Source organism: Carassius carassius, chromosome 6 (genome assembly GCF_963082965.1).
Source record: "Carassius carassius chromosome 6, fCarCar2.1, whole genome shotgun sequence".
NCBI classification, from domain to species: Eukaryota; Metazoa; Chordata; class Actinopteri; order Cypriniformes; family Cyprinidae; genus Carassius; species Carassius carassius.
This window is the reverse complement of record NC_081760.1, coordinates 25,468,315-25,493,153: the sequence shown is the minus strand read 5'-3', so window position 1 is coordinate 25,493,153 and position 24,839 is coordinate 25,468,315. Positions and strand designations below refer to the sequence as shown.

General features: G+C 37.0%; 1 protein-coding gene across 5 annotated transcripts in view; it reads right to left on the bottom strand.

The window, feature by feature from the left end:
* Nucleotides 1–370: 370 nt before the first annotated feature.
* LOC132142537 (GRB2-associated-binding protein 1-like) overlaps nt 371–24,839 on the bottom strand; it is an 87,161-nt gene continuing 62,692 nt past the window's right edge. For 4 of the 5 annotated variants that reach the window (XM_059552484.1, XM_059552486.1, XM_059552489.1 and 1 more), the window contains 7 exons: nt 21,729–21,823; nt 21,325–21,619; nt 18,606–18,689; nt 15,841–15,934; nt 15,206–15,332; nt 11,206–11,334; nt 371–2,236 (listed from right to left, as the gene is read on the bottom strand). In XM_059552484.1, coding sequence (XP_059408467.1) covers nt 2,078–2,236; nt 11,206–11,334; nt 15,206–15,332; nt 15,841–15,934; nt 18,606–18,689; nt 21,325–21,619; nt 21,729–21,823 — 983 coding nt within the window. In that variant the 3' untranslated portion in view covers nt 371–2,077. The remainder of the gene's footprint in view (nt 2,237–11,205; nt 11,335–15,205; nt 15,333–15,840; nt 15,935–18,605; nt 18,690–21,324; nt 21,620–21,728; nt 21,824–24,839) is intronic. The other variant, XM_059552485.1, reaches the window with a different exon arrangement.

The window sequence follows — 24,839 nt, the reverse complement described above, 5'->3', positions numbered from 1 at the left end:
TAATTTAACACCATTGCTTGCATTTCAGTTGTTTTTTTTATTTATTAATTTTGTTGTTTCTCAATTTTTGAGAATTATTTAATGCCATTTTCTTTTCTTTTTTTGCTGATGAAAAAAAATCTGTCAAGATACTGGTCTCATTATAAAGTGTCTGTTAAGTGTTTAAAAGATGAATGCTTACTTCTATAACCTGATTAGCTGAATTTCTATCATTCAACTGACATAAGATCCATAAAATGTGCATCTATCAGGACACCATTTATGATTTATGATTTAATATTAACCCATAATGTTCTATGCAATTGAAATTGCATTTCTGAAAACGGTTTACAATCGTCATAAATTACATTACTTGCAATGTCTGCAATAATCTCAAGTATTATTTTTTTATTGAGTTTATTTTAAAATGTACATTTCTTTCAGATTCATTCAAAAAAGATATAAAGCATCAGGGTCTGAGGACTTAAAGAAAAAAAGGTTTTGAGTAGAAGGGAAACAATATAGGCACAGCTTTGAATCAGAAGACATGCTTGAAAAGCCTGTATCTATATATACAGCTTCAGAAGCCACCAATGGTGTTGAAACACAGCAACAGTGTCTTCTTGGCTTAAGAATGGTAGTTAGTAAAGCTATTTTATTGTACACACACAGTAAAGTTCTATGCTGATGTATTCTGACATGGGCTGAAATCACTGAATGGATCATATTTACAACATTCAAAAAAAGCTGCAATGGTAATTAGTCTCCAAGAGCTGTGGGACATCTGAAATAAATTATTGATGTTGCAATAAAATGCATTGATAGACCAGTCACACAGAGAATAAAGAAACATCATAAAATTCCTGAAACTACTTGACTTGCTTTTCTGCCCCTCCATGAAGGCATCTCATACAGCACACAGCCTTTTTAATAACATCTTGCGTCGTAAGCAATTTTAAAAGGTTTCTATGAGAACATATCATTTGCAACACTAAAGACGTCATCTATAGCTGCAAAATAAAATAAAATAAATGAAATCTGTTAAAACCTTTCAGTGAGTACCTGACCTCTGCGCTTTGTAAATTGATACCTTGCTTTGAATCAAAATAAAAGAGAGGACAAACCAAAAACATAAAACACAAAAAACTGAGAAATCTCTTCTCTGTTAAAAACAATCACAGTTCCAGATTCCACCAATACGATTTCATAGCTTCTGATACCATCACAGACCGCGTAGACTTCTATCCTGCAGAATCTACACCTTAGCCTTAACATACTAGATATTAGATACAAATAAAGGACACCTTTATTCATGTACATAACACTTTATACAGTCTGTCTGCTGTCTTAAATGCAAAACTATATTCAGTTTCAAACAAACCAAACTTAGTAGATTTGCGGCTCAAGCAACTCAAAACCTTTTGATTGCACTACCGAATTACAACTGAGGCTCAAAAGAATAAAACAAATTGAAAAAAAGAGAAAAGAATAAAAGAAGAAACCTAGATGTGCAAAGGCTTCAGATTTTCATGGAACTAAAAAAAAAAACATCCTAAAACCCCAGTGGCAGTTTTGTGAACATGGAACATTGTTACATTTTTTTTTTTTAAAGCCCTTGAGGACAGATAAATTCAACAGACCTGATGCACCCCAGCCCATGGAATAATGTGCTTTATCACCACGATGTTGGAAAGACAATATCAAAAAATCTGAAACTGTCTGAGCTGATGAGTCGGGGGGGGGGCAGTGACTATCCACGTTGTATGAAAAATGCTGCTCTGTTAGTGTATTTTTCACTAGTCTTTCAGCCAAAAAGGCTCGACAAGTCCTTCAGCCCCTGTGCAGAGTGCGGTCCATCCTACTTGGAGTCTGTCAGCTTATACATAAGGATCCCTCGGTTCAGCTCTCCCCTGCATGGGTGCGTCATCTAGCAGGAAGCAGTGTAAACTAGCTGATCTGGGAGCTTGACCTAGGCGCTGTCACACAGCTGTATCTAAAATCATGGAGACTGGATAGGAGGTTCAGAGCATGTGCAGCGACCTCCATTCCTCGGCCCCTGTGAGTCATGACCTTGCAGAAAAGAGGACAGAGATGGGTGTCATTTGGCCCCTTTGTTGTTGGGATCTTGATCCGTTGACTGCCGTTCGTCACTCCAGGCCTCACGTGTGCTCTTCAGTGCTTGCGTTCGTTGCTGATCCACCACCACATAGTCTACCCGCTCATCTGATGCTGAAATACCAGTCCCGTTACTCTTCTTCTGCAAGGCCAAGATATGACAGTCAAAACAGTACCAAAAGTACCAGTATTTGTATTGGTTATCATTTATCTATCCATTTACATTTATCTAACATGTGTTACTGTTCTATTGAATGATTGTTCAAACTGAACAAAGCACTGCAAAGCGTTACACGGACCGTACCGATATCAAAATTCAATTTGATAGCCATAAGCCAATACTTGTTAGCGCATATATATATATACACACACACATATATATATATATATATATATATATGCGCTAACAAGTATTGGCTTATGGCTATCAAATTGAATTTTGATATCGGTACGGTCCGTGTAACGCTTTGCAGTGCTTTGTTAAATTTGCACAAAATGTACAAAATGAAAAATTGGCTTCAAACTTCCATTTTCCATTTCTTTGGAATAATTCACAAATGGATAATTGTTTCTCAGTTTAATTTACAATTCTACAATCTTGGGCTGTTGCGTCCGAGTCTGAAGTAGTGGTTGAAGTAGTCGATCACTTGACTACTCGACTAGTCTATGCAAGCCCTAATATGTATGTGTGTGTGTGTGTGTGTGTAAATAATTTATTAATATATATATATATATATATATATATATATATATATATATATATATTATATATATATATATATATAATATATATATATATATATATATTATATATATATATATATATATATACACACACACACAGCACACATCCATAAATACATAAGCACATACAAAGAAAACAAGTAGATATAATTGAAAAAGAATACAGAAAATGAATGAAGAGTGCCAGAGGGTGCCAGGTGTTTTTTTCCTTTTCTTTTTTAAATAAAAATAATAAAAATAGATCAAATATAATTAGAAATAGACAGTGCTACAGTTCGAGGGTCAAATAAAGATGGAAGAAATGTGTTTTTAGATGTTTCTTGAAGATGCATGTACTGCATGTAAAATATATTTGGCTTTGCGATATAACAATTTTAAAGGTAACAATAAAATTAAAAAGGCAATGGTTGACAATGTAATAATGTTTGTAATAGTATTTTACCTGACAATTACTGTATCAGTTTAATATATTACACACTTTCATTATACTGAACTTATAGAATAGAACACCTTTATTACACAGCTTACTTTGAAATTTATCAGTGTCAGAAATTTTCTTTCCCATTAGGGGGAACTGATTTTTATTAACCATTTAAACAATGTCGTATTAGGCCTAAATATGTATGTCACCCTTAATGTTAAATTATTAAATGATAATGTTAAATTAGAATACATATAATATGACAATAGGCTGTTACCAATTAAATCAGTATTAATCAAGCCTTCAGAGATCGAAGCTGCTTCTGAAGCTGCTTTTAGATGTATTTACAGTTTAATGCTGCTCAGAGGTCTGTACATGCATTTACATAGCAATTACAACTGTATAATGAAATGAGATTAATGTTTAATACAACATTTTTAACACAGAAATATGTAATGACAAAATGAAATGATAGGCCTACTTTATGATACTTATAAAAATAATATCTCAAATAGGTGTCGGTAAGTCACTGTGTTAATAAAGAAGCCTTTTATTCAATCTAATTGTTCAAGATTCTAAATCATTCAGGAATGAATTCAAGTGTCTGTGTTTGATAATTTGTCACTGAATTGTCTATAATAATGGGTCTTTCAAAGACTGATTCATATCAGGAGTCGGGAATGATACTCAATGTTTTATTGTGACTTTGGTTTGATGACGTCAAGAAAATGCCCCCCCCCCCCATTATTTTCTGAGAACTTCTACTTATTCATAATGTAACTGTAAAAATAATGAAAATATGTAACTTTAGGGCTGGGCGATATATCGAATATTAGCGATACTATCGTAATAATTTTGACGACGATGTACAATTTGAATATATCGGGAATATCGAATATTTCAAATTCAAGCATACTTTCCCAAAAGAACGCGCCGAATGTCCAAACAAGGAACCTGTAACCAGGGCCGGATTACCCAATGGGCATTATGGGCACGTGCCCAGGGGCCCATGCGCACTTGGGGCCCAAGAAAAGGAAAAAAAAAAAATTCTAAAGAAAATATTTTCTTTTTCTTTTTACGGAGCGTATTGTATAGTTGCGCAACTTGCGCTAAGTGTCTGTCTTTCTAGCAAAAAGACTCACGTTAATGCATTATATCTACAGTCAGTGCAGTGGCGTAGACCGTAGGGCGTTGGTACTTGAGATTTTTGACGCGTTGGACCCGGGTTCGAATCTGCCTTTGGCCGAACTTGATCTTCTTCTTTCTCACTTTTGATATGATATGGTTATTATTTATATGCAGCACACAACTATGCAGTTTTTTCAACCTCATAATGTTTATTTTAGGTTTCAGACATTTCAATACATATAAGCAAGCACCGAGTAAAACAATACATTTGGATTAAGCGTGAAAGGTTTAATATAGGCTATGCATAATAAATGACGCTGGCTTATCTTTTTATTAAGCAAGTTAATATCAGTGTGTATTGATCACTGATGGTATAAAGTTAAGCCTCCTTAAGAATTTCACATGCTGAAAGGCAGGCTGATATATTTGTATTCATAATATAATTCAAGCGCAGCTGTGGGAACGCACTGACTTAACAACCCCACCCCCACGCGAACTTCAAATAAATCCGCACTGAATTGAGCGCGGACTGTGGGATGAGTCGTTGACGTTGTAGGTCAAGAAAATGAGTGAAAGAAGCGGTTGTTTTAAACGCAAACGAAAAAGAGAAAAAGAGGAGAGGGAGGCGTCTTTATTAAGACAGCTTCCATCTATCAAATCATTCTTTAAAAGTAGCCAGGCTGAGGCCCAGGAGGCGGAGAATCAGGGTGAAGAATGTGTGGTAGATCGAGATTATTATGATGATGACGAGCATGCTGCTAACCAGGGACCCGAGGACGTCGTGGAGACTGAGGCTAACGTTAGCAAGGCAGCACAACCTGCTAGCGCTAACGTTATCGGTAGCAGCAGCAGAAGCGACCATGATGAGCAGTGGTTTAATCAGGTGTCTGACCCGGCATTGTGGGGGGCAATCGACGAGGATGCTCGTGCTGTTCTTATCGATCGTGGACCTGCTGCTTTTCATAACAGAAAGAGCACATATCTAGCCTCAACCCGTGATGGGGGTCTGGGTGGTAACGTTAAGCGCTCCCTTACTAATGATCTGCTGTGCTGTCAACTCCCAAATAGGGAAAAAGTTTCCAGAGACTGGATCACCTATTCACCATCTACAGGTAATATTTTTTGTTTTGCCTGTATGCTTTTTTTCTACCAAGAAAAATCAATTTGTTAGTGGTTTTTCTGACTGGAAACACCCTGAACGTGTGCGTGAGCATGAAAAAAGCACAGAGCATTGTAATTGCATGTTAGCATTGCTTCGGCGCTCATCTGTCACCGGGAGCGGGACTGTGGATGCTAAACTAGTGCAACAGCTAGATGGAGAGAAGCGGTATTGGCGGGAGGTGCTCAAGAGGGTTGTGGCTGTCATAAAGTTTTTAAGCGAAAGAGGACTGCCTTTCCGTGGCGATGACGAAATACTTGGCTCACCGCATAATGGTAACTTTCTCGGCATTCTGGAAGTCATCTCTCAGTTTGATCCTTTCCTCGCCGAGCACATTAATAAGTATGGACAGAAGGGTAGAGGCAGCACATCCTATCTTTCATCCACTATATGCGAGGAATTGATTCAGCAAATGGGCAACAAAGTAAAAGATATCATAGCTGCAGAGATAAGGCAGGCAAAGTATTTTTCTGTAATAGTGGACTCTACACCTGACCTGTCACATACTGACCAGCTGACATTTATTTTTAGATTTGTGAATAACGAAGGAAAAATAATTGAACGATTTGTTGGCTTTTTGTACCAATTGAGAGTCACACAGGGGAGAGTCTGGCTGATACTGTAATGGCTATGCTTGACAATTTAGGCTTAGATATTGCAAACTGCAGAGGCCAGGCATATGACAATGCAAGCAATATGTCAGGGCGTTACAATGGGCTGCAGGCTCACTTGAAGAAAAAAAATCCATTAATCCATTACATACCCTGTGCAGCACATTCTCTCAATTTGGTGGGTGTCAACAGTATTGATGGCAGTTGTCAAAATGCAAGTCAGTTCTTCGGCCTCATGCAGTCCCTATATGCATTTTGTGCGGGTTCCACTCGTAGATGGAACAGATTCTTCAATAATGCAGACATCAAGGTAGATATGACGTTGAAATCACTGTCATCAACACGTTGGAGTTGCCGTGCAGATGCAGCTAAAGCCCTTTGTGGCAATTATGCACAAATCAGGGCTATACTTCAGAGCATTTCTTCTGATACAGAAGAAAACCGTGACACACGCAACGAGGCAGCAGCACTGTTCTCAAAACTGGGCACTCTTGACATGTCATTTATGGCACAGTTTTGGCACTGTCTCTTAAGCAGATTTAAAGTGACAAGCGAGGCATTACAAAAGGCCGACATTGATCTGATGACTGCAATTAATCTGTTCAGGTCTTTGAGATCATGGGTTGAATCCCTTAGAGAACAATTTGACCATTTTGAAACCTCTGCAAAGAACATTCCCAGTGTGTGTCAGTCATATAAAGATGAACTGCAGAGGGTCAAAAAGCGCAAAGCATTTTCAGATGAATGCACAGAGCATCAAGTAACTCTGAAAGGCCAGGAGCGATACCAGGTAGAAACATTCAATGTCATTATTGATAAGCTAATCAGCTGTTTAGACCATAGACTGGATGCATACCGGAACGTTAATGACATCTTTGGGATTCTACTGAACATGGAATCAGAAGATTTGCCCACTGTTCGTAAACAAGCGGATGCACTCAGCGCTTCATATCCTTCGGATTTAGATCAGAACCTTGCAGATGAAATTATCCAGTTCAGATTCTTTATAGAGAGCGAGCAGGATAAGTCTCCTCAAAAACTGCTGCAGGTGCTCTTGAAACATGGTCTGCAATCAACTTTCCCCAATTTGTTTGTAGCCCTACATATTTTTTTGACACTGCCGGTTACAAACTCTGAAGGAGAAAGATCTTTTTCACAAATGGCAAGAATTAAAAATGAACTCAGAACAACACAAACACAAAATCGCCTCAGTGCACTTTCACTGATGGCCATTGAATCTCAGCTGGTCATGGACTTGGATTTTGATGATATTGTAACTGAGTTTGCTAACAGGAAAGCCAGGAAGAAGTATTTTTAAGGGCAGATGGAGAGAGGAGAGAAGGAGAAAGACAGACACACAGACAGCCCCTGAGGAGAAAGACAGACACACCGACAGCACCTGAGGAGAAAGACAGACAGACAGCACCTGAGGAGAAAGACAGATAGACAGACAGCACCTGAGGAGAAAGACAGATAGACAGACAGCCCCTGAGGAGAGGAGGAGAAAGACAGACAGCACCTGAGGAGAGGATGAGAAAGACAGATAGACAGACAGCCCCTGAGGAGAGGAGGACAAAGACAGACAGCCCCTGAGGAGAGGAGGACAAAGACAGACAGCACCTGAGGAGAAAGACAGATAGACAGACAGCCCCTGAGGAGAAAGACAGACAGACACACAGACAGCACCTGAGGAGAAAGACAGACACACACACAGCACCTGAGGAGAAAGACAGATAGACAGAGAGCCCCTGAGGAGAGGAGGAGAAAGACAGACACACAGACAGCACCTGAGGAGAAAGACAGATAGACAGACAGCCCCTGAGGAGAGGAGGAGAAAGACAGACACACACACAGACAGCACCTGAGGAGAAAGACAGACACACACACAGCACCTGAGGAGAAAGACAGATAGACAGAGAGCCCCTGAGGAGAGGAGGAGAAAGACAGACACACACACAGACAGCACCTGAGGAGAAAGACAGATAGACAGACAGCCCCTGAGGAGAGGAGGAGGAGGTATACTGTGTGTTTGTGTGTTTGAGTGTGTGTGTTTGAGTGTTTGTGTGTGTGTGGTGTGTGTTTGAGTGTTTGTGTGTGTGTGTGTTTATGCAACAGCTTATAACAGCTTATGTGAAACAGTTTTGTCAATTTTTGGACAGGTCATGACTCCAGAAATTGTAATTCAAAAGCAACCAATATTATACCAGAATACAGTTTAAATCATCTTGTAATGTGTCTTCTACCATTTCACTTTTTCATCAAAGGAAAAGGGGGAGAGAGACAAAGAGTGGCAGCCCCTGGTCTGGAGAACCGAGGAAAAGAGGACAGGAGAGGAGAAAAGAGACCGACAGGAAGGAGACATTAATAGGTGTGTTATGTGTTTGTTTGTGAATTATGAAAGTTATTTTGATTCATAGAACTGGATTGGTAAAGGTGAGGCTCTATGTGATTGCAAATGCCAGCTAGTTGCTCAGTAGAGATTTTACCAGCAAATAGTAACCAAAAATGTAAAAGCTTGATTGGGGTGGGGGGTTGGGGGGGGGAATGGCGGTTGGTGGGGGGGGGGCCCTACAAGACATTGTGCCCAGGGGCCTTGGAATTCTTAATCCGGCCCTGCCTGTAACTGCTGACTGCTCTACGCCCCTCTACTACGAGAGCTGTAATGATAGCGGTTGCCAGATAACAAGAGTTTAAATCTCCGAATCAAAACTCCACTGTTACAAGGATACATTTTCTGCCCGGTGTTTGCTTATTTTAAGCAATCTGGCAACCATGCGCACGTGCTCACTCCTCATTGCGGAAGAGCCGCTGACGATAATCTGAAAACACTAACAAGCTGGAATTGAGCGATCTAATGAAAGCGTCGTTCAGTCGGTCTGTGTTCTGTCGTGAGATCTCAACTGTATTGTTTGCATTTGTGATCGCAAAATAAATGCACTTACTCGACCGCTGATGTTTGAATAGAGAAACATAGGCTATGGCCATTTGGAATTACTATTGGGGAATTTCACTGATATGTTTACCAGTTTCCATAATATTGACAGAGAGAATGCAAAAGTCTTTGGTATTCATTTATATATATTTATATATAAGAAATAGCTATGTGCTTCAGCAATAGCTCCCCATCTAAGAGGGTTTTTAGTGTCAGTAGGAACAGTTTCATGCCACAGAGCTTCTCTTAAAACCACAGACAGTTGACAGACTTGTGTTCTTAGCTTAAAAACTTGTTAAAAAATTAAAATAAAATACTTATCCCAGTTGCATAGTTTAAATTGTGAATTGCATGCACTAAAAAGTTGACAGAATGCACTTTCTGTAACTGTTACTTGATTTGCACTGCTTCAGTTACATATAGGCCTACATGTATTCATTAATAAAAAGCAGTAAGTGATCTTTTGGTCTAGATTTTTTAACTGCTTAAATTAGCTGTTTAATCTAAATGTTTTTTTTTTTTTTTAATGGGCAAAAGAAAATCATGTTTTATTTTTTATTATTTAAATGCAAACATATCGAGATATATATCGAATATCGTAAAAAATTTGACAATATCGAGATATCATTTTTTTTTGTATATCGCCCAGCCCTATGTAACTTTACATAATTCTGTACATATTTGTTTACATGTTTGCATTTAAACAAAGAAAACACTTGACACTACTTGCTCTCTGTTCGTTTCTATCTAGGTTACTTGTTTTTCATTAAAAAAACACTTTCTATATATATATATATATATATATATATATATATATATATATATATATATATATATATATATATATATATATATAAATTTATATATATATATAAACTTATATATATATATATATATATATATATATAAATTTATATATATATAAACTTGCTACTTTAACTGCGTTAGGCTAACCGAGACTTGTCATAGCATCTGCATTTTATTGCTCTTTTGTTAGTTTTGACTGCTTTTATTGATCTCATTAGTAATAAAATAGTCTGCTAATATAAATGTAATAATTTATGATCTACTTAAAATGTCCCACATACCAAAAAAACAAGTGGTTAGCGTTATTTCAAAGGAAATTTAAACCATCTCTGATTTTCTTATATCGTGTTTTATTGTTAATGGACATAATATATCGCTTTCGCGAGTCACCCATTGTGGGTTGGTAGAGGCGTGTACCACAGATTGCGTTGCCGATTGCCAAACGTGATTGGTAAACGGATTGCCAGAATATTCCCTGACCCTCCACCCCGCAGTGGAACTGGTATAGTCCAACCGCGAGCAAAACAGAGAAATGGAAAATCAGAGCAATGAGTAATTTTTTTTATGTTTGTTCAAAAATCAGACTCGGACGCAACAACCCAAGATTGTAGAATTGAAAATTAAACTGAGAAACAATTATCCATTTGTGAATTATTCCAAAGAAATGGAAAATGAAAGTTTGAAGCCAATTTTTCATTTTGTTAATTTTGATGGTGCAAATTGAACAAAGCACTGCAAAGCGTTACACGGACCTGGCACATCCTAAGTTTACTTAACAATATTTGAACTCTACATGATGTTGTTTTAATTTAAATTGTGAAAATTTATATTATTATAATATATACTTATATTATATATATATATATATATATATATATATATATATATATATATATATATATATATTATACTTATAATACTTATTAAATAAAGGGAATATGGGTAATTCTATTATTTAAAAAGCCGATAATTAAAAGACAGTGATAATAAATTGGTACCAAAAGTAATGTTTCAGTATGGGAAAAACAATCATCCTCACTTGATGTATAGGCAAAATGCACTGTTAATAAGAGAGACCAGAGAATGACTAGATTTCATCAAGCTGAGAGAGAAGCTGATTTCAATACTGCTAATTAATGGCAAAAAAAAAAGCTATAGCAGGTATTTAATCATAGAGCCTGAGGATAAGAACACTACATTGTTACGCTTGTCCGACACCTTATGATTAAAACCTCACCCAAACACACCCTTCCATAATATTTTAGTGCACAATTTTTCTACATCTGCTTAATTATTAGTCATATCTTACCTTCCGAGGAGGAGTCGATATCCCAGTGTCCAAGTCGAGGTCCAGGTACTCCACCTGCTTGTCTCCTTTGGGCTTTACCATGGGACTGCCACCTCCATCAGCATTCATTGGTGCTCCTAGCTTCATGTTCTGAGATGTATATAAAAAAAAAGGTTGAATACAAAGAGCTTAATGGTCAATGTTGTAGTCAGAATTAGATATATTAAATTAGAAATATTAAAAGATATATTAATCTACTACAATGATACTAGATGATGTAAGTGTAGAGTCTGTATTTTTTAAATACCTAATCCAATCTACCAATCTATCAGTGACATGCGGTCGTTCACCCAACACTCATTCGATTGATTCAGTCGGTAATGGGTTGTGTTGTGTACATATTATGTCAACAAAATATGCAGATCTTTCTAAACTCTTTCAAATGTAAGAAATTAAAAATAATGCTCTATTAACTAAGGATTTTGCTGGTGGACATCTACAAGTGTCATTTGCAAGTCATTTGAGTCATAATACAATAATTATGCATAGTATAAACAGTTTTTCTATACGCGTTTCAAAATATATCAAGCCTCATTTCATGCTGCAGTGTTTAGTAACTCAATACAAATCGAAATCATCAAATGACTGTCTGGGGAACAACAGTACAATGTAATGCATAATGTATACCAGTGTTTCTCAACTGGTGGTTCACGACCCAAAAGTACCAATAAATCACATAACCTGTACTTTGTGTGTTTTCTGCCAAGGATTTGCATATATGATATACATTCTATTCAGGAACAGTTTCTATGTTTCATTAAGAGTTCATGTTAGCATGGTGTATTCACCATGGTAACTGTTGTTTCCATAACCCATATATTTTTAAATGACTTTGTTGGCTCATAATAACTTAACTGTATTAACAAAAACTAGTTTGGGACTGCTGATTAAAAGCCTTAACTTACAGGCTGTTTATTTATATGTATGTTAAGTAAAGGGGGACGGTACTTGTGTGTGTATAAACAATTTTTGTGAAATAATTTTGCTTTGTTTTAGTTTTTTTGTTTTTAACAAATTACACATACATTTAAGTGGGTCGCGGCTTGATGAACATGGAAAATTGTGGGTCCCATGACCAAACCAGTTGAGAATCACTGATTTGACAATTGACATAAAAATAAATAATAATAAAAAAAAAAGAAAAATATATATATATATATATATACACAATCATGTATAGCTATAATTATCATCTTTGGACATATACTGTCAGACCTCTTGAAACTGCAAGTAATATGCAAGTAATTTAAGTTCCACTCATGTTGAAATAAACAGGATATATATATATATATATATATATATATATATATATATATATATATATATATATATATATATATATATATATATATATATATATATATATATATACATACATACATACATATATACACACACACACACACACACACACACACATACACTCATTGGCCACTTTATTAGGTACACCTGTTCAGTTGCTTGGTAACGCAAATTGCTAATCAGCCAATCACATGGCAGCAGCTCAATGAATTTAGGCATCTAGATGTGGTGAAGACAACTTGAAGTTCAAACCGAGCATCATCATGGGGAAGAAAGGGGATTTAAGTGTTTTTGAACGTGGAATGGTTGTTGGTGCCAGATGGGCTGGTCTGAGTATTTCAAAAACTGCTGATCTACTGGGATTTTCACGCACCACCATTTCTAGGGTTTACAGAGAATGGTCCAAAAAAGAGAAAATATCCATTGAGTGGTAGTTGTGTGGACGAAAATGCCTTGTTGATGTCAGAGGAGAATGGGCAGACTGGTTAGAAATGATAGAAAGGCAACAGTAACTTAAATAACTACTCTTTACAACCAAGGTATCTCGATTTCTGCTGCGACATTCAGATGGTGGGTTCAGAATTTGGGATTTGGTGAAACAGGAGCTTCACATCATGGATGTGCAGCCGACAAATCTGCAGCAACTGCATGACGCTATCATGTCAATATGGACCAAAATCTCTGAGGAATGTTTCCAACACCTTGTTGAGGCAGTTCTGAAGGCAAAAGGGGGTCCAACCCGGTACTAGCAAGGTATACCTAATAAAGTGGCCAGTGAGTGTGAGTGTGTGTGTGTGTATGTGTATGCATGCATGTATATATATATACTGTATATCTATATATTTACATATGTATATATTTACAATAAAAAATACAAAATAAAACTCTGCCTAAAGACACATACATTAATGTTTGAAAGTTTGGGTTTTTTTGTTTTTGTTTTTGTTTTTTTGTGTCTGTCTCTTATGCTCACCAGGGTTGCATTTGATAAAATATACATAAATGCCTATGATTTCTATTTCATGATTTCATCCCTTGTAAAAGGGATAGTTTACTCAAAAAATTTAAATTTTGTCATCATTTACTCACCCTCAAATTGCTCAAACCTGAATGAATTTTGTTCTTTTGCGGAACACAAAAGAAAGATATTTTGAAGAATGCATGTAACCACACAGCTAATGGTACCCATCATCTTCCATAATATTTTTTGATATTCCATAGGGTGAGTAAAAGATGGCAGAATTTATATTTTTGGCTGAACTATCCCTTTAAAACACAAATCCAGAGTGGAGTTCAGTCCACCTCACCTCATCCAGGTCTGACACTTCTCTCTTTATAGGAGTGATGGGAACAGTACAGTAGAAGGACTCTTCTCTGCGAAATGGACAAACAGGGAGGAAAGGAGGTATAGACAAATCACAGGAAATAAATGGCAAAGACCAGCAGAGAAACTAGAAATGAAAATTCAAAATACAAATGAGGCAGACAAGAGGATCGGCAAAAGAAAGCAAGGAACAGAATGCAGGAAATGGGAAACAGAAATGTCTCTCCCAAGTATTGGCATTTGAATCCGGTGCAACAAAAGCCACACTGTGCGGTGTTACCAATAACTTTACTGCTGGCGTGCTAAAATGTTAACAAACAAAACAAGCCATGCACGTAAAGCTCCATATCAAGAAAATGTTTAAGAAAAACATTTATAAACACAAAAATGGAACAACAAAGATTAAAGGTCCTTCAGGTGAAACCAAGACAGAAAAAAAAGAAATAGAAGAAAGATACAACAAAAATAGAAGAAAGACTGGAGAAGTGAAGGTAGGAAAAGCAGCGAGGGGTCCTTCTATCCAGTGTTGACTGACCACAAAATAACTTCATTAACCTGTTATTACATTTTTGACCTAGCATTTATGCCAAAAAAATTAATAAAAAATGAATTGATTAAATTATACGGTGTGTCAGAACAAAGACAGAATGTTTATTTTAAATTCAAATCTGCAGAAAAGAATATGGAGAAAACTTATACCTTTAAAAAGTTGAATCAAAAGGATTAATTAAAGCGATCAAAAGCTCAGTCAATGCTTTTACGTTGTTAAAAATATATATATTTCAACATATTTCTATTTTTGTGAACTTCTATTCATCATAGAATATTAGGCAGCAAAAGAGTTTTCAATATAGATAACAATAAGCAATGTTTCTTGAACACCGAATCAGCATAAAATGTAAGAACGATTTCTGAAGAATCATGTTGCACTCATGATTGTAAATAACATTTTAAAATATATATATATTAAAAAAAAGTTATTTTAAATTACAACATTTCACATTATTACTGTTTTACTGTACTTTTAAATGCAGCCTTGATAAATATAAGACACATCTTTCAAAACAATTACTATATATATATATATATATATATATATATATATATATATATATATATATATATATATATATATATATATATATATATATATATATATATATATATATATATTACACACTTCAAACTTCCAGCTTTTAATGTATGTACATATACATTTATATTCATATCTTTATATACATATATACATACTGAATATATTGCCTTAATTCATATATATATTTTTTTATAACTGAGTGGAACTGTTGTGTTTTTTGGTTTAGTTTTTTTACATACTGGTTCATCTGTAGACATATTAGTGTGTTGCATGGTTACATAATTCTCATCACAGTCGTCGGAGTCGCTGCTGGAGGCAGTGGTATGCCCCGACGATGGTCTGGGGGCCGTGGTACACCTAGAAGGGCTGATGAGCAGAACAACATTTACACTGACGCTCACTCTCTCTCTCACACACACAAACACAAAGAACAGCAACACAAACTCTCGCTGTCTGGATTAATGCAAGGTCTGAGCTGGACGACTTTGGCTGATAATGTGTAACCCAAAACACACTGGCAGTCAAAAAGACCTTCAGTGGCATTGATTCACACACACTTTAAGCGTTCCAGACACATGAACCTCATAGCACCTACATCAATGTATTAAATCAATAAATAATTCAAGAATACAATTCATGCTTTTATTGGACTGTCATCACCACTACTTTTGTTATTATGTGATGTTAATTAGTGATGACAGCCGAATCACTTATGAACAAATTATGGTGACATTTTTCTACCAGTTTACTATAATGGGATGTTAGGACAAAACTACAGGAATGCATGAATGATTAGTTATTTAGCCTGTGATATCCATGCAGAACCATGCTTAAATACTGATCTGTTTTTAGAGGAAACATGTCCGACACTTACTCCCTCGTGAAGGACCTGGTCACGGGGGAACGCACCGGCGCCGTACACTCCTCCCACTCAGCTAGAGGCTTGATCTCCAAAGGGGCCGGCTTAACTGCAAAAAAATATATATTAAAAATCCAATTTGCTAATAAAGATTTACAAATATTTAAACACAGATTTGCATGTAATTGAGATGGCGGTTCTCTACTTTTAGCCAGTAGAGGGCGATGTCTGCTATTTAGTCCATAATTGGAGTCAGAAGTCACCTTTATTTAATTCACCTTTCTTAATAAGCATACTTCACTTAATTTCTTCGCACTTAACAAGAGACTTAAACCCAATTCAGGACCAAGTCATGAGAAATGAAATCACACCTGAGGGAAAACTGGAAAGGTTGAGGAAGGTCAAAAACGAATGATAATCATACATATCCTCTTCTCGTCCCCTTCTAACATATAGATAACACCCGATTTAGTTAATTCAATTGGCCTAAAACTCTGCTAAGCTGAGATGCACCCAATCTGGCAACAGAGGAATAGCTGTAGCTGGCTGAAATGCACACCAGCTGGTGCCAGTGTGTGAGGGAAGAAAGCAGACTGATATGCATCTCCAGGCCCTGAACTTTTTAGGCACATAATGTGGCTTGAGCAAGTTTCTGCTAATACACACACACACACACACACACATATATATATATAGATATATATAGATATATACATATTATATAATATATATGTGTGTGAGTGTGTGTGTGTATAATACATGATTTTATTTTTGATGATTCGATTACATTTTTTATAGCCATCCTTGTACTGCTCTGATAGCATTTCATCAGCATTGAATGGGTGCCGTCAGAAGTCCAAAGAGTTAATAAACCCACTTGTGATGTTTTCACCACAGACAATCCATTTGTGTGCAAGTTATGTAATGCTACATTTCTCCAAAGCTGTTCCCATGAAAAAACAAAGTCATACACACCTTGGATGGCCTGAAGGTGAGTACATTTCAAGCAAATTTTAATTTTAGAGTGAACTATTCGTTTAAGCCATATTATAATTATTTGCATATTCAGTATTCAGACACCATTAAAAACGTTAAAAAATCTTAACAACCCCAAAATTTTGAAGAGCTGACTTCCTGATGGCAAGCAAACCTCGCTGCCTTTAAACAAAGCAGCTCCCAGGAAGCTCCCATGGTTTATCCAGACACCTGGATTGCTCTTCGCACCATTAGTCATAATACGATTCATCCACCCACTTTTAGCTCTTCTCAATATGACTCAAAAATGCTTATGCAAATGAGTTGGTTAAGTGTTTATAATGTTTATGACTCGTGGGTCAGTGAGCAGTTTGACAGTGAAAGGTGTTTGTAGAGACACTGATGATTGAGTGTCAGATGTTAATCAGTTAGTTTTAACTGTGATATCAAGTGTGTTAGCTTTCCTCCATCAGTTAAACACAAGCATCAACTCTACCAGAACCTTAAAACCTCATCTATTAGCTTAATAACCAGCTGATCAATTTAAGTAATAAATCCAACAGTCTTCGCAGGGACCGCAATCTGTGCACACAACAGACAATGCAATGGATAGCATCAGTGACTTAATAATACAAATATTTGAGTGGAAAGCCAAGTTCTTCCACACACTGCAGGTAGTGACTGTTTGTATGATAGGCTACATCACACAGTCAGTGTTTGGGACTGGAAACCATATTTATGATGAATGGTCTCAAAGTAGCGTGAATACTCTCTCTGTATGAAAGAATTAGCAAAGTCAAGCCCCCTATTCTATGAAGCTGTAAATAATGCCTATAACCAGTGTAACAGTTACTTATGTAAATGTTGAGTAATATACATGGTTATAAGTCCATTTACAGTGTATTTAAGTATAAAATGTGATTTTCACTTTCATTTATAACATGTGAAAAAAAATACATCGAGCACTCTTAAAAAAATCAGTACAAGGAATACACTGACATAACCGTTTTCATGTTATGGCCGATAAAACAATAAATAAATTTTAATAAATTAAATACATTTGCATCAATATATATATATATATATATATATATATATATATATATATATATTTGGTCTAATTAAATTATAAATGTGCAATATTATATATATATATACAGTGGGGCAAAAAAGTATTTAGTCAGCCACCAATTGTGCAAGTTCTCCCACTTAAAAAGATGAGAGAGGCCTGTAATTTTCATCAAAGGTAAACCATGAGAGACAAAATGAGAAAAAGAAATCCAGAAAATCACATTGTAGGATTTTTAATTAATTTATATATATATATATATACATAGATAGAGAGAGAGAGAGAGAGAGAGAGAGAGAGAGAGAGAGAGAGAGAGAGAGATTATATAGATAGACAGACAGACAGACAGACAGACAGACACAGACACAGACACAGACACAGACACAGACAGACAGACACAGACACAGACACAGACACAGACAGACAGACAGACAGACAGACAGACACAGACAGACAGACAGACAGACAGATAGATCATTATTTTATATTTGATCCAAATTAATTCTACAATTTAAACTTACAAAAGCTTCCTAGTTAGAACCATATTCTTCTGCTTCGAGAAAATAGCCAAATTCTCAGTTTGTAAGTCACTTTCTGTATATCAAGGTCTTGACAGTGAAGGCCAGTTTTTGATTACATTTTATTTGCTCTATTACTGTATTCAATGTGTCATTCACAATTAGAGCTTATTGAAATGACACCTCAGAACTGAGGAGGTACACAGTGAGATACGTACCCTTACGCCGTCTTGAGAATTCACCTATGGTTTGGGAGTCGGTTCGCTCAAGACCGACTGCTCTGTTTATTTTAGGGCTCTGACCTGAATTGGTGAGAGAAAACTTCTTTGTTACATGTCTCCTTTGAAAGAATCGGCCTTGTCTTCTTCTAAACTTCACACCCATGCAATTTAGCACAGTCACGGCCACCTCCATCACTCGTGCCTCTTCTCTTTCACCGAACAGATATGTGTTGGGCTGCTGCCATGGCAACAACTCTTCATGCATTTAAGACATGCGATGAACAAGGCTTCCCCACAAAGACAGACTTGGGCGAGACATGCACAGGGTTAAACAGACACACGTGGGTGAGTAAAGCATTCACACCAACTGACGACACGCCAGCATGTGGCTCAGCCAGACAGAAGGGTTCAGTAAGGTCTATGTAATATTAGAAAAAGTAAACCAACATACAGTATTTTTCTGTTATATGCATATAGCTGCCACAAGAAAATACCACAAGTTAACAGTGATGGCCACAATTAAACAACAGGCCAAAAAGAGCAGAATATCACAATGATTTTTAAGACTGAAAGAGAGGTGTGTGTTCAGGTAAAAACGTTTGATACAGGAAGAGACAGAAACCAGACAGAACAGAAACTGATATTTAGACCTGTATAGAGAAGCCACTGAAAGAACAGAGAGAGGACAAACACACGAAGACACAAAGTACCCAACAACTGCCTATAAGATGCCACCAAAGCTGTTTGAATCACGCCATTTTTAGAAAAAGCTTGCAAATACACAACAAACACAATAAGCCATGGTCTGAAGAGCAGTAGAAATGACACTGGACATTTGAGAATGACAGGAAAACATTGAGTGTTGTGCTTGGCCCATGTTTAGAAAATAGAAAATGTTTTAAAGAAGACCTATTTCATTACTCTACATGCACTACTTGGCCAAAAGCATGTGAAAACCCGAACATCACACCAGTTGTAATTTATAAAAATAAAATTATATATATATATATATATATATATATACATACATATAGGCTCAATGTGTTTTATAGCAGTTTATATATTACAGATTAAGTAATTATTAATTTACAACATGTACTTACTATGGAGTTAGGTTTTGGTTTAGGATTAGTTTCTTGTTTTTATGTATAATTTTAATTGAATTACTAAGTAATATGTAACATGTACAGTGTGGGATTACAAATTTGTACTATGTTGAATCAAGTTTCCAATGTAATAGTATGTACTATGTGTTTTTAAATTTTGAGGTTAAGATTCAAGCAGACCAGGTTTCTGAGACATTAACCTTTTGTCTTCATGCACATCCTGAATATAGGGCAAGGTCCCAACATAATGGTGCCTGCTAAACTCGAGGCACAGCTGTGTCTTTGTTTCTATGATAATGTGAAGGTATTGGTGATACTATCAGGCACCTCTGTATTTAAATAACACTGTTATGCTAAAGAGATGAAGGCTGGGAAAATGCCGATGTCTGTCACTTTCCTGATTGCATTTCCATGCTTCCACCTCTGTGTATCCCGCCCCCTTGAAATGTATATAAACTACAACGTATTAATGACTAGTTAGACTTTTGATGACTACAGCGCCACACAGAGCAAGCGTTCTCAATAAATAATTCTGCTGAAGATTACCCAAGAGTCTCCTGGTCTTCGCTTCTGAGTTTCCAGTATAAAAACAGTATAAAAAAATCTAGATGCAAATAAAAGTTTTCATTGTTTTTATATATATATATATATACACACACACACACACACACACACACACACACACACACACACACACACAAAAAGGTGCAAATTAAACTTCCCAACGAAAAAAAAAGAAAGAGATCGTGATCTATATATAATATCACAATTTTTATTTTCTTTGTTGGGAAATTTAATTTGCACCTTTGTGTTTCCATCCAGCTTTTGAATGATGTATGTCATAACTTAAAGTTTCTACTAACAATATTTGTCTAAGCATTGCTGCTTGAGTTCATGCACTTGCTAGTCATGGGTTATCACTGATAACTCCAAACCTGTTAATTACACTGTGTTTTCACATAGTTATGCCCACGTGGTTCATCTCCTCTGCATGTAACTTGCTGTCTCTTACATTAGCCAGTGCTCGGAAACATTCACACATAACTGAAGATACACAATGGTTTCGGATGAGCGCAGACAGCTGCTGCCAATTAATGTTTAGTTCAATAGTGCTGTCCTAGCTGGCTCCTGATGTTTCGGCCCACTTGCAACTTTCAGTACGTCCCCTTTTTCTCTTAAACCAGATTGAAGTTCCCCTCGCAGGTCTGCACCATCAAAGAGATCTTTCACTAAGGCACAATGGGGACGGAGGTGACCGCTCCAGGCTAATGGCGCAGACAGGCTCCCTCATACCCAGGGCTCATAGTCCGTAGACAATAGCTTCTTTTATTCCTGAGGTCACATGCTAACCATTAAAATGCATTGAAGGTCATTGAAACAACAGTGTGGACTAGTTCACTTAGTTATGATTGCATGACAACGAGGAGCCTGAGAACTGATCAAAAGTTGAAATTAAACCTTTTTATAAGCATGGGCCGGCACCTGTTAGTGAGAAAGGTGGTAATGAGAGTTGCTATGCTGAAGAGATGAAAGCACTGTACACATTAACACAACTCCTCACGTATATCACACAAACATTTGCCACAAAAGAAACAAACCTCAGGGCTCACCTTTACGGTCAGGTTTGAGGTTGCGGTCTACGGGTGGTGGTTGGCATTCGGGGATGTGCACCGGTCTACGTGGTGGGGTCTTGGGGCTGGAGCGGAAGCCCATGTGGGCAGGAGGAGGCACCTGTTTTCCGAGGGAGGAGAACTCCACTGTGCCCGGTGTCATGGGCACATAGTTGGGCTCCTGGATGGGTTCTGATAGGCTGCTGGAGCGCGGATGTGAGGTAGAGTGGACGCTCATGGGCACATAGTTCTCATTCATCTCCTCACCTCCTACTGGCACCATGCCTTTATTCTTCTACATGCATCCAAGAGCAGAGAAGAAACTGTTAGGGATACTTAAGACACTTGAAAGACAGGACCAAGTTTTAAAATAGATAAAGATTATTATTATCATGAAAACTTACAAAATAGCTGTTGAAGCTTTCGTTAAAATCAAATGAGCAACTTTTATCTGAGGGGAAGGGACGGGGTATATCATAGCAGTCTTGAGATCCGTAATCTGTGAAATAAATACAAAAAAATTAACGCAGGCAAATTTTTTTTTATAAAAAATTAAGTCACAGAACCATCTCTATTATGCTCACCAAGGTTGCATTTATCTTTATTAAAACTATAGTAAAATGGTAATATTGTGAAATGTTTTATAATATTTAAAATAACTTATTTCTATTTTAATACATTTTAAAATGTAATTTATTCCTGTGATGGCAATGCTGAGTTTTCAGCAGCCATTACTGCAGTCTTCAGTGTCAAATGACCGTCATGAGAAAGTTCTGAAGAACAGCATTTAAAATAGAAATATTTTGTAATCTGCATATCTTTACTTTCAGATTTGATCAATTTACACACATATATATATTATATATATATCTATCCCTTGTGGATTGTTCAAATTCACTACCCTTTCGGTATATTCGAGATGAAAACATCCACTCAATTAAACTGCTGTAGAAATGTATCAGATTCATTTTTTTTTTCCAATTTTATTTGCATAAATCTGTTAAGTCGTGGCCTAATGGTTAGAGAGTCGGACTCCCAATCGAAAGGTTGTGAGTTCGAGTCCCGGGCCGGCAGGAATTGTAGGTGGGGGGAGTGCATGTACAGTGCTCTCTCCACCTTCAATACCACAACTTAGGTGCCCTTGAGCAAGGCATCGAACCCCCAACTGCTCCCCGGGCGCCTCAGCATAAATGGCTGCCTACTGCTCCGGGTGTGTGCTCACAGTGTGTGTGTGTGTGTGTGTGTGTGTTCACTGCTCTGTGTGTGTGCATTTCGGATGGGTTAAATGCAGAGCACAAATTCTGAGTATGGGTCACCATACTTGGCTGAATGTCACTTCACATTTTTTTTTTTTTTTTTTAATCAACTTCAGTCCTGATCAAAACTACCAAATGTTTTAATAAAATCCAAGATTTTAACTCTTTAATTGCCAAGTTCATACATGATGTCACTGATTTGGGGGAAAAAAACCCACACAAAATGACTTCTTTTCAATATAAAAGTAATTGTGGCTGGATTTTTTTTTACTTTTTATAACAGTCTTGGGCATGTCAAAGATTAGTAGCAACATTGGCTTTGATGCATTTTTAGTTTTTGTGCAGCATTAGATTTACATTTTTTCTCCCTAATTTGTTGTTGGTGGCTGTTTTTGCCCCACTGACTTCCATTAGAACAAAATTTTTTGATTGCAAAGCCATGACACCATATAATCATGCATTCTTGATTGTGGTTTTCCCTTTTGGGAAGAGGTCAAATTTGTTATTTTTTACAGTTGATCACTAGGTGGGACCATTAACCCTTTAGATAGGCAAAAAAAGCTTAGTTTCTGACTTGTATATGAAGCTATATGGAGTATAACTGCATAATATATTGAGTGTGTATGTGTGTGTTTGTGAGAAAGAGAGAGAGAGAGAGAGAGTGTGTGTGAGAGAGACCTTTGCGCACTTACCTTAATGTATTTCAGAAAATCACAATGTACACCTCAGCTCTTAGAACTACATGGAGTAAACAAAAGTGTATTTATGCACCTGCTGCCTTTTAATGGTGGTGAAAGTATTCGGTTGTTAAGTGATGACATAAGAAGCGCTGTTTCCGGGTCCAGGCCTCAACTCGCTTCACTTGAGAACATGACCTCAGCAGCCGTTTATGAGCACTGTTTATTCATATTGATAATTTAAGTTGAACGCTTTCAAACTTACGATACACACTACAGTCTCCGTGCTCACAGCTTCCCAAACACAAATAATTTTTATATATTTTTTTTTCTGTCATTGCTAAGCAACAATGACGTGCTCTCTCCATGAAGATGCAGAAATTTCAGCAAAGGATAAATGGATTTGCAGCACAAAAAAATCGCTTTCAGTAGCTCTGCTACTAAATTTATTTCAAAATGGCAATCCATATACAGATATAATCAGCTGTTCCTTCATCTTGGCTGAGCTTTCAATGTTGTTAAGGGAAAGGATGAAGCTGATTGGTTAGTTCTTGTCACATGACCCGCGGTTTGCTTGCGGCATTCTGAAAAGTTGAGATGTTTTTAACTCGATGCGGTGCGGACACGCTTGGAAAAAACGGGCTTCCATTATGCTTCCATTATGAGCGCGCATATCGCGCGCCTACATTGGAAATAACGAACTTGAGCATGCAAAAGACGCGATATGTGAACGGCCTCTAATATGCCGTGGAGAATCACAGAAAGTGACCGAATTCAAGAACATTGTTGCGGCATCTTGGAGAATTTGGAGAACTTTGAGAATGCAGTGAAAACTCCTCTTCTCGCGTCTGCCCTAGACCCTCGGCACAAACATCTCAGGTTACTCGATGAAAACATGAGAGAAGTAAGAAAAAAAAACGTTTTTGAAAATTATCAGAACATATTCCTTGATGCGAGTGGTGCAGAGGCAGTGGTGCGGAGGCAGCCGCCGTCACCAACGATGAAGAGGATGCAATGCCCACTAGTCGGAAAAGGCTGAGCCAGTTCTTCAGCGATGATTACAGAGAGTCTAGCCGAGACGAGTGGGAACAGTTCTTGCTGGAGCCATGTATTCCACCAGATGAGGATCCCATTCAGTGGTGAAACGAAAACACGAAGCGCTTCACAAAACTTATTCGCTTAGCACACCGTTATTTGTGATCCCGCCAACGTCTGTGCCGTCAGAGTGCGTTTTCTCCGCGGCCGGCCTTATTGTTAACAGACTAAGGAGCCGACCTTCCTCCGATCATGTTTACATGCCTGTGTTTCTTAACAAGAACATGTAAAACAATAGAAAAAAAAAGCAAAAAATATTTGCTTACAGTTTAAAAGTTTCAAAGTTAAGTGTAGGCTACGTTCTACAATAGCCTAATTGCTGCAGGCTGCTTTACGTTTTTTCTTTAACTTTTTATTTTTTCTTCGTTTCTTTAACTTTTTTTTTTTTTGCTTTTAATCTGTACTTTTGTTTGTTTGCACGCATTGTTAAAAGGTTTTCAGCTACAAAACACGATGAGTGATGTTCAAGCTTATTGTGTGTAAGCTT